Source organism: Falco peregrinus, chromosome 8 (genome assembly GCF_023634155.1).
Source record: "Falco peregrinus isolate bFalPer1 chromosome 8, bFalPer1.pri, whole genome shotgun sequence".
Lineage (NCBI taxonomy): Eukaryota > Metazoa > Chordata > Aves > Falconiformes > Falconidae > Falco > Falco peregrinus.
Window position 1 is genome coordinate 64,971,354 of NC_073728.1, and position 11,324 is coordinate 64,982,677.

Consider the following 11,324-nt stretch of genomic DNA (forward strand, 5'->3'; position numbering starts at 1 on the left):
ATGCGTGGGTGGTGGTGTTTTTATTGCATTCCTGGATCTCCTAGTAACATTTGACTTCAGTCTGTATCTTGGCCCTTGCTTATTTGGTTTCTTCATGTTTTTGTTTATAAACTTCTTTGACATCTCTGGAAGAAAGGTATAATAAAAATGTGTCTACGTGAATGAGCCCAGGTGAACTGATGGTCTGGTTGAGGCTCAGTAGTTTGTGTATTTTGCAGGTTATATAATCTGCGCTTCAAATACATGTGGATTGCTCTGCATTTGAAATGAATATTTGCCTTTTCCAGCTTTTCATGCTGATATGAGCATAAGGTGTTCGTCTGGAAATGTAAGAATGCTTAGCATTTGAAAGTTAAGAGCAATGCTAGAGATAATTAATTGCACTACTGTTAAGGGAGTTTAAAAGGACTGTTCTGAGCCCTGAATGGAATTACGAATTTTGTGTATCATTCATGTGGTTTTATCACTAATACCGTGATATTTCATTATTATTTTCCCAGAGTCATGCAAGCCTATTTTTTTTTTGGAAGAAACTTTTGTGCTTAGTGTTGCACATAAAAATTCAATGCAGCAATTAGGAAGGTCCAAGAAGTATAATATAAGCAAAATTTTAAATAAAAAAATAAGGTGGGCAGAGCAGAATTTAAAACCTTTTTGACTTCTACTCGTAGTCTGTGGAAGTTGAGAGGGATTAGTAATGGAAAAAAATCTTAATAAGTGTAAAAATACTACTTTTTCTCCTTAAGCTTTAGCTTGATTTTTAAAATTTGTCTTCTGTTTGTAGGCTCTGTCATATTTTATAAATGGAGGTGCTCTTTTGCCTTCTCTCTAGGGTTATTCTAGTTCTTCCTTTTCATGGTAGCTCAGAAGCCTTCAGAGGAGCAGAGCACAAATGGGCTATGAAGCTTCCTGTTAAAGTTTGTAACGAGATGTAGTGATGTGTTAGATCAACTGATGCAGTTGTAAAAGGTCAGACAAGCTTTCAGTCCTACAAGTGTTAGGTCTGAAACATCCCTGTTTTTTGATGTCCTTAGTCTGGCAATAGTAGTGATGCTGGTGCACACAGGGAATGGGTTGGCATGCTGAGGCTTACTCGATAATCAATCCTTTCACTTGTAAAGAGCAGCAAGCAATTTCACATAAAGACAGAAACATCTGAGCTGAAACTCCCTGGATCAGTATGTTTTTCTCTGAAACCAGTTATTCAGCAATTCTAGTGTATGAGGAGCAATTCTGCTTGCGCTTCCTATTCGTGAAAGGAAGGCTTAAATGTAGAAGAAACTTCATGATTTACAAAGGGAAGCAATTCAGTGTTAATGTAGGGAATCTTTCACATTAAACTGACAAGGAAGCGAGGAAACCCCAACCATGCTGAGTCTGACAAAGCAGATCTTTAAAGGAGACAGCTGGCTCAGCATATGAAAGCAAGAAAGGGACAGATTAAATTCTGAAGAGGAAGTTCTGTTTTAGTGTTAAAAAAAAAAATTAACGTGGTTTTTTATATTGCCTTTAATACTCTGTCTCTTGTGACTGTTGCTGTTGGCTTTCTGGACTAATTAAGTTCCTTTTATGTTAACATATAAAGTAGTTGTTATTTCCCTGCAGAGAACTTGTTTTATGACTGCTGTGAACATGTCCAGTTGTTGTATGCTTGTCCTTTATTTTAAACTAGGTCATAAGACTGAATTTCCTGCTGTGAAATACCACTGAAATGCTGACTTATTTTGTGAATTCTCAACCTGCACATTAAGTAGGGATTATAAATAACTGTGAATGTCAAACACCTTTCCAATTCTCTATTAAAAATATGTTCTAATTGCTCTTACTCCTCCCATCAGTGTCACTTACTCCCTGTAGAAGAAACCCTGTTACAAGAAAATTATTGCTCTTACGTTAGCATGTTGTGCCAGCAGAGAGCTCTCATATTCAAAAGCCTATTCTTTTAATGACTAATGTAGATAGTTTGCCATTTTGAAGTGTCATTTTACTTGCAGTGTTTAGAGGGTTTTAATTTTTTTTTTTCCTCTGACAGGAAAATCTGGAGAAGAATGGTTCACGTGTTCTTAATCTGGAACTGGAATTTGATGAACGTGCAGTGCTCGTGGAGAATATTGTCTATTTGACAAATTCTCTGGAGGTTGGTACATTCTTGGCATATTCGTTACTTGTTTTTTATTGGGGTAGCTGGAGGACTGCCTTTCCTGAAGCTCTAAACCTATTTACATTGACTTCTGAGTCTATGTTGCTCAAGTAATATTTTTTAATCAACTTTCTGTATTTCAATCTTGCTGTTTAAATTTGTCAACTATAGGTATATAAATCTGTTAAATACAGGCTCGAGACACAGTGGTAGGTGTGTAGTATACAAACATCTTCCCACAGAACAGAGGTGGCTTTTAGTGCAGTGCTGGTTTTATCTGTAACAGCAAAGTCCAGTGATGCTTTTAAAGAGACATTTTCCTCTGACCCAACCAGTATCTTACTTTTTTTAGCTGAAGAAATGAGAAGGAGATGTTTCAAGGCATTATTAGCAAGAATGATCAGAGTCCCTAGCCTTGTATCCTTGGACTCTTACAACGACACATTAACTGCAGCAGATCGCGTTGCCCTCTTCAAGGAGCAGGTTCTGGGCAGGGCTTTTAAAACTATGGCATGTAGTAAAATGGATGCCAATCTAGTAGCAGTTATGCTGGTTCATATGCTAATCAGAATTTAGTTCAATAGGTAATATGTTGATGAGGGGATAGCTCAGGTAGATTATGTTTAAAAAAAAAAAAAAAGAAAAAGAACCAAAACCCAAGAACAACCAAAAAAACCCAACCAAAAGCAACTGTTTTAGGAATTTCTTTCAAGAATTTGCAGTGTGTGTGTATATATGTCGCAACACTTCATTTTGTAACCTGTACAGTATGAAACAAATGTGGCTTTATTGGACTTGTCCCATATTACAGTCAAGAGTGAGCAACAACTTTTATTTTAAAATGTTTGTAAATCTGCAAAACCCACTGAACTGGGGAGGGAGCAGTTAAACAGCTGATCTGTTTAAACAGTGTCTCTTTCATGTGGGAGAGTCTAGAGAAACTAGAGAACTGGGCTGTCAAATCTCCTGTAGTTTAACAGGACCTGCCAAGTTCTGTACCAGGGCAGAATTACCCTGTATTTCTGTATGTTGGTGCTGGGTGGCCATCAGCTCTGCTACAAAGGACTTTGGGGTTACCCTGGGGTTGTCAAGAGTAATGTAAACTTCACGCGAGTGTGCTGTCACCGCAAAGGAGCCACGCTGCATGTTAACCTACATTAGGAGGAGTTACCAATATAAGGACATGATTTGGCAAGTCAAGGGAAGTCATCCCTCTCCACTCTGCTCTGCTGAGCCTGAATTTGGCTGTGTCAGTGTCATGTCCTCCCCCACTCCACATCCCCAGTTCAGAAAGGCTTTGGGGACTTGCAGTTGTGGTGGCTGGGGGGAGCTTAGAGTGAGTGACATACAGCCAGAGGCTGAAGGAGGTGTGCTGGTTGAGACTGGCTGAGGGGAAGATTTCAGGGAAACCTTCTGCAGCTTAGGGAGTTAAAGATGATAAAGCCAACCTCTGTCTTGGTGGTGGGCTGCCAGTCGAACAAGGGACAGAAACCTGAAGGTACTGCTGGAGCTGCAGCTTGTGAGATGGGACGTGAGGACCAGCCTTTGAGCAGGCCTCCCAGAGGGGCTGGATCTCTGTCCTCAGAGCTGCCCGGGGGCACTAGTCCACGCAGGGAAGAGGTGACTCTGAGATCCCTTCCAAACAATATTTTGTGATTTCAGTTGTGCTTTTGTTACCTTATGCCAATGCATATTTACTTTCTGTTTTACTGTACAACCAGTTGTTTGATAGCCCTGGTTCTTAACTCCTCTTGTTCCCTCTAAAACAACTGAACTCCTGTTTATTCCCTCATCCCCCTTTTTTCTTTTTTACAGCTTGATCACATTGAAGTGAAGTTTGCTTCTGAAGCAGAAGATAAAATAAAAGAGGACTGCTGTCCTGGAAAACCATTTTCTACATTCAGAACTGAGGTAAAATCAGCAATTCAGATACTGGAAGTCTGAAAGCTGGATTTCAAAAAAAACCCAGATAAAAGCAAATATGGCATTTAAGACTTTAATCAGACATGAACGTTGTATTTATTTTGCCTTTGACCCCACACCCCTTCGAAACAAGAAACATTTCCTGAAGCAATTGTGCTTTTTTCCTTCCTCTGTATAGAGCCCTAAATGTGACTATGGTTGTACCTTAGCTTTAAGGCTCGTCCAGTCAGCACAATTTAATGCTTTGTCCTGAAGACTGCTAAAAACAGGTGACCTAACATTCACATACTGTTATACTACTTCATTTCAGCCATATGCCTCAATGACTGCTGTTTAGATAAGGTAGAACACAGGCCAAAAATAGAGAATTGAGACGGTCTTGTGCAAGTATGGCAAGTATAAGTGAAACTATGTGAAAGTTTGTATTACTTGTTTCTTGAATCCCAAAGTGTTTTTTAATAACATTCTGTGCTTAGCCATTAGTCCATAATGGTCTAATAAATTCCATTCAGTTGCATAAAAATAAAGCCTTTCAGAAGTTTTTCTACAGCTGTGTTCTTGGAAGGATTAGTGAGTAATGTGTAAGATCAGTGAAACTCTACAATAGTGGTATCACGTGTGAATATTTCTAGCTCTAAGACATTTAACAGTAAAAAAATGCATTGATTTCCCTAAGTATATCCTAAAAACTTGTGCATACTCTGGCTTATATTTTAGAGTTGGGGGACTGCTTGCATTCTGCCACTGGCAGTCAGTGTTTCTAAATGAAGTTTATCCATCCAGAATATTTGGTGATAGATGATGTATATTTCTTTTAGTTTCACGTTTCCTCCGAGGCTTGGATCACAAGTACAGGTTCTCCTTTAACATTTGTATTAACTTTTTTACAGCCCAGTGTGTCTGTATTTTTGGTGAACCCTCAACCATCAAATGGCCACTTCTCTACAAAAATTGAAATCAGGCAAGGAGACAGCAGAGAGACAGTGATCAGGCGCTTAATGAAGATGGACAGAGGGATCAAAGGTACAGTACTAGCACAGATGTACAGCTGTCACATACTGATTAGATTAACATTTCCATGAGAATTGGAAACAGCTGATGAAGTTTGTGCTGCTGTAATAGATGCTTAGGAAAGAGCAAGAAGTTTTGGGTCTGAGTGAACAAGAAAAGAGATAACATGCAAATAAGCAGGTTTTGCTATGCGTTTTCCTCATTAATCTTTCGTTCTGCCACTGGTACACAAAAACCTAGCTTCAGCCAGAGGTGAATATGGATGATATTTCAGCTTGTGCTTTGAATTTACAAGAAAAAGGGTTAGTCCCGTAACTGGTTATAGGCAGCTTCTGCCACTTCTATTTTGGACCTCAAGGATGGAAATAAAATAAATTACTAGATTCTGTTTAGCCGAAGGTGAATTTATCAGTGCTATGTTGGCTTCTAATAATTTCAGTCTCAATTCATAGTGGAAAATGGTCTGTTCACTTAAAAGTGGTATTACTGAAGAATTGTTCAATGGCCTATTAATTACCATTGTTTATGCCAAACTCAAACTAGCAACCTCTGTAGGAATGAGTTCAATACTCTTTTTCTGTCCTCTGAGCCATTTCTTCCCTCTCTACTCCTGTATTCTTTATGTGCTAATACTTTATTTGAGCTGTTGTTAAACATAGAATTCTGCAGTCTTAAGAGACACAGTAAGTACTGGAAGAATGTCTCTGAAAGTGCTCAGTCCTTGGGCAATAGTGTATTCCAGTGTGAAAGTATTAATCCTCACCTGCGGACTGACTTTGCATTTAAGCCATTGTAACGCTGCCTGTCCAGTCCCTTGGTGCTGGCTGGTTGCCAGTAGTGGAGACCCAGGCTGGAGTGGCCAGGGGGCAGAACTTGCTGCCATGTCTGACAGTGTCATCACTGCTTGCTTAACAGAAGCTGGTGTTTCGGTGGTGGTGCAGCGATGGCTCCGACAAAGGTCTTCAGGCAGAGCTTAGGGGTGCTGCTTTTGCTACATAGAGCATGTTGAGTGCTCTGAAGTGGCTGGTGTTCCTGAGTTTTCCCCCCCATGTGGTGGGGAAAACCCCAACTCTGTCGAGGTCCCTTTTTTGGGGTGAAAATCCTGACTGCTGCCAATAATGACTTTGCCTCCTCTTGCTTGTTTGCTTTCTGAATAGCTTTCTGTCTAGCAGCATTATGAAGGGCTCTTCTGCTGCCACATTAGGTTCTTGGGGTGATGTGCAGTGACAAGACAGAAGAGGAGAGGTGGTTTTCATCTTTGTCACAGTCTCATTGTGTGGCACTGAAAATCTTTGCGCTTTCCTGTTTCTTGCCATGTTGCAGTTGGAATAAAAGCTGCCTCTTAGTACCGCTATGATCAGTTTAAATGTTTGTGGTATCTCAACAGTCTTTGTGGTCTTTGCAGGTAGCAATATTTCAGGGCGGGTGCTTTTCCTTGATTTTTTTCTTGGAAATAAGCAATGTTTTTTCTGGCCTACATATTGATAATTTCAGTATTCCTCACTTATCCACCTGCTTGGAAAGATATTTTAGGAAACCACAGGGTAGTGTGATAAAATTTCATGTCAGATGTTGTTGAAACAAGCATTAAGTTTCTGGCCATTGTAATGAATGAAAATAGCTTTCTTAAAGGAACAGCAGCTGTGTTTTTGTTGAAGGATATGGGAATTAAAAATAAAACAAATCTGAAGCACTGTGAGCTTGGGTATAAAGGGAAAACTGGACCTCATCCAAAAGCTTGTGACAGGAGAGGAATTATTTCTTTCAGTATCTTTCAACAGCTTGTATTTATATTAATGTTTATCTGTAGAACAAAGACAACTACATACTGATGATGGTGCATACAGAGAGGAATATATGATAAAGTACGTAGTAAAATACAGGCAGGGGGGAAGTGCATGGTTTACACAGTAGATGTGTATGCATAGGTGCTAGCCTTCTGCTAGGTGAGTATTTAGAAATGATTGAAAGCAAGTGAGGTTAAATAGCCACATTGTCACTCTGCCTTTTCCAGGAGGTGTCACTGTTCTGTCGGTGCACAAGGGCTGGAAGGTTGTACCTGGAGGAAGGCTTGGCTGAAAGATCCCAGGCTTCCTAGAGCTTTTTTCTTGGTCTGCTTAGTAGTCTTTTACTAGTGTGCATTTTAACAGGGAATTGTATTTAAAACATCTCACCTTCTTTCTGTCAGTCTCTGAAATGAGTTCCTCAGAAAATGCTACTATAACTGTTCAGTTACTCATAACTGTTCCAAAGCCTGATAAGGCAAATTTAGTGCTTAGGGTGTGGTGCTGGGAGTTGGTGTTTCTATGTGTTTTATTCCCATTTCTGCTGGTAACTTGCTGCATAACCACTGAATGACATCTTTGTAGCTGGTGTAAGTCTTAACATAAGTGTTATTCCTGAGAGAATGTATTTCCTTGGAGCAGGTATAGAAGTGCCAAGTATTAAGCATTGCTTTGATTAATTCAGTTGATATTAGCGCTTGTGTGTAGATCCCGTAGCCTAATTAGCCAGTCTCTTTACTGCAGATGTCTCTAAAGTGAAGCTGATGAGGTTTGATGATCCTGTGCTTGGGCCCCGCCGTGTTCCAGTCCTTGGCAAAGAAGCAGCAGAGAAAACGCCTATTCTGGAGCAAGCTATCTTCCACATCAACCTGGAAAAGAAACATGTTCACATTACTGAGAATGGTCTGAAAAAGGACATTGGTGACACAATTGTTTATCTAGTTCATTAAACTGGAATGTAGCTGGCTTGATACCTGGCAGTGAGACAACTCATAGAGTGATTTTGAAAGCATCTGTAATGAACAAAGATGAGAATTTGTTCTATTTAAAAACAACAAAAAACAAACCACCCAAAACACCTTAATTTTGCATGCAAATTCACCCCTACTCTTTTAAACGTGGATATAATAAAATTATTTTCCTCTGGCCCTTTGGCTTGTCTTGAAAAGAAACAGTTTTCCTGACTGTTAACTTGGCAAATCTTCCTTTTCAGCTGAACCAGTGTTTTCTGAAGCAAACTAGAATATGACGCTCAGTTACTCTCCCTCCTAAATAGGCTAGGATCTGGGTAGAGAAACTGGTTGTAAATCTCCTGTAATAGAGGGGAAAAAGATGCTTGCACACTTCTGTGTTTTACTTTTCAATGACCCAGGTGACTGAACACCATTTTTACACGAACTAGCAGTTCAGAAGTAATTTGATGCTGACAAACTCTTAAGCAAGAGTTAGAAAGGAAAGTTCTGTGCTTCCCAGCTCTTGAAACAGGAGTGCCTGTAGCAAACACTGTTAAAAGACTGACTTTTCCTTTCTTATTCTTTTGTAAAACTATTCGTAGATCTGTTTTAAGGAGAAAGGTTAAGTGTTCTTTTCATAGATTTTTTAAAACTGATATTTTTTTGGTAATTTCAGGGCTATCGCAGGCTGCTTTTTTCCTTTTGATTTATGAATCATCACATACAGCTTCAGGACTTCTGTCTGCAAATGCATGGAGGTGGCTGGTGACAAACAGCACACTTTGTTCTGCACCATTGCACTTTGGCAGTTTCACAATTCTTTACGCTCCATGTAGTTTAACACTTGAACTTCCTCTAATAATATGTTGCAGTGTGGGAGGAAAGAGCAGTGCAAGAGCCCAAGACTGCCATACTGAGAGTGCCAGCACTGCTGAGTGTGCTGTTTTCTGCCCCTCCCTTTATTATTCCTTTGTAAAGGCAGGTTTTGTTTGTGGTTACACAGACGCAATATGAGTTTTCTGTCGCTGTTGCTTCTCCCTGGTCCCGCTAAGCAAATACTCATGTGGTTCTCTAAAAAGGTTTGCTTGTCAAGAGAAAAAGGGTGATTCCATAGTCTTAAGGCAGTCCCTGGGCACTGGGGTTCGGCAAGTTAAAAGGCTGACCTAAATATTCCTGCTGCTGCAGGGTCTTGGGGGAAAAAAACCCCAACCTTTGCCAGCCCCAATCCTGATGGGCCTTTTAAATTGCTGGAATACCAGTGGGCAAGGGGAACGCCTGTGATGGGCAGAGGTATCTGCTTGCTGGTTGAGAAGAGCTGCTCCCTCTGTGCACTGGACTTCTGGGTGGGCAGCTGGTGGTGCCTTCTGAGTGGAGCCTTGGGGGAGAAGAGCCCTGGGTGCAGCATGGCCGTGGGGACCCTTCACCACCGCAGCCGGGACTTGGTTCTTTGCTGAAGACTTACTTTTGCGTAGTCTGAGTGACTTCCCTTCTGAATTGGAAAAATAAACCCCAGCACAAATATTTGGTGCCACTTCTCATATGTGGCTGTCTTCATTAGGTGTTTGGAGCGTGATGGTGAGATGCCTGTGCTAGTGCTGCTCTGGTATGTGCCCTTGAGAACTCCATTTTCCTGTTCAGTATGTGGTGTTTCACACCCAGACACCATCTCTGCATTTCTTGCTCTGTAACAGTTGCTTTGCAGTGCAAAGGGTTGACCGGTCCCCTCGTTTTTCCAGTGCAGGGACCCCTTTTGCTTCAGCCAGCCAGGCTGCCCCAGCATCTCCCCAACAGCAGCGTGGCAGCAGGAAAATGAGGTATTTCAGCATTGCGATTGCGGAGCATTTGTCATTGCAGGACCAGGAACCTGATCTGAACTCTGCACTTGCTGGGGGAGAAATTGCAGCCACCAGAGCAGAAAGTTTAAATATCTTCTGTGCTGGGAGACTTTCATACCCAACTCTGTTGTGGTTAAGTGCGTAAGCTCTGAGACAGTGTGACACAGCACCTTGGGTCACCATGGGGAGGGGGCTTTAAAAAGTCTGACAAAGATTTGAAGTGGTGAGGGGCCGATGTGCTCACAAAACCAGGCGTCTGGAATATTGCTCTTGTTTGATTGGCTCCCTTTGGGCAAATTTGGCTCCAAGGCTGTGAGCAGAAGTCTCTTACAGAAGACAAGACAAAGGTTGTGGGGTTTCCAAATAGTTTGAGATGGATGCAAGACTTGCTCTTTTGTCTGCAGGCAGGAGGGCAGACATTGGATGCATGAAAGCAGAGGCAACATGTTGTGGAACTGGAACCCTTGTAACTTGGCAGTGGGTGCTCTTACCACATTTTGATCACCAGTGCTTCACAAAGAGCAGCCAAGGATTGAGTGAAGCGAGTTGATCAGAAAGATATCTTTGTGTCTTGTACAAAACCACCTTTATTAGTCCCAAGAAGCAGTGATTATGGCAATAAAAATCCAATATCTTGACAAAGTAGCAGCCAGATAATCTAAGCAGGTAAAAACTAGGTCAGAGTTTTAGAACAATAAATATTGCTTCCTTACTCTTTCATAATCTGTGGGGTATTTTTTCCTTCAGCAGCTGTCCAGAGAGCAAAGGCTTTTCTACAGATGTTTGAGAGAGCTGGTTTCTAAAGGGGGGTGTGCGTGCGTGCATGCTGTTCATGGTTTTTTGGGTGGGTTTTTTTTTGTTTTTTTGATTGTTTTTTTTTCCTGCCATTAAGTGTAGGTTAAACAGTGGCATGTTTTGTAGTCTCAGTGTTCAAGTGAATCAGCTAAACTAATTGTTAATGAGCAAGATAGAGTTAAAAAGTTGGGTTTTTTTCCGTGATGGTTTGTTGGCATCCAGGAGATGTCACTGCTATGCTGGTTCTTGTGCTTTTTTTCCCAATAAAGAATAGTAACAGATAAAGAGGCTTTCTTGCTATTAGATTTCCCACGTTATTGACAAAATTCTGGCCTTGCCTAGTAGTCTTCATGGTATGATTTTTGGTTAGAGAAATCTGGAAAGGGAATGTTTTTTCTTCTTTTTAACTGAGCCAGTTTTGGAAGTGCATAAATTAACAGCCATAAAGAACCAGGGTTATTGCGTTTATTTCCTGGCTCTTCCAGTTTCCTGCTGTAGCACCATAGGATCTATTTCCTTAGCTTCCTGGGCCCTTCAGTTTTCCTGTCTTCAGGAGAGTGTATGGATACTTTTCTCCAAAATCTTGTGGTGCATAAATAACATTTCTTACAGAAGGAAGTTAAAATAATTTGGAAAAATTCAGAGGAGAACAGCAAGTGCTACCAGCTGCGTCACCTGATGCCATGCCAAGCTGGACAGTCTGGCACAGCACAGCAGCATCAGCAGTGGGAAAATCTGCTCAAGACAGAAAGTGACTTAATTGTCTCTGCAGATGTTTTCCAGTGTGTGAAAGGAGTAAATCTGCGTGGTGCTGTTCTGCTGCGCAGCTCAGCATGTGCAAGAGAAGCAGCAGGTTTGGATCAAGTTGTCTCCCATATGTGTC

At 41.0% G+C, this 11,324-nt stretch overlaps 1 protein-coding gene across 1 annotated transcript in view; it reads left to right on the top strand.

The window, feature by feature from the left end:
* Positions 1-8,004, top strand: part of LARS1 (leucyl-tRNA synthetase 1) — a 32,911-nt gene extending 24,907 nt beyond the window's left edge. Inside the window, exons 29-32 of the mRNA XM_055811828.1 lie at positions 2,033-2,137; positions 3,956-4,051; positions 4,954-5,086; positions 7,603-8,004. Coding sequence (XP_055667803.1) covers positions 2,033-2,137; positions 3,956-4,051; positions 4,954-5,086; positions 7,603-7,808 — 540 coding nt within the window. The 3' untranslated portion in view covers positions 7,809-8,004. The remainder of the gene's footprint in view (positions 1-2,032; positions 2,138-3,955; positions 4,052-4,953; positions 5,087-7,602) is intronic.
* The last annotated feature ends 3,320 nt before the right edge of the window (positions 8,005-11,324 follow it).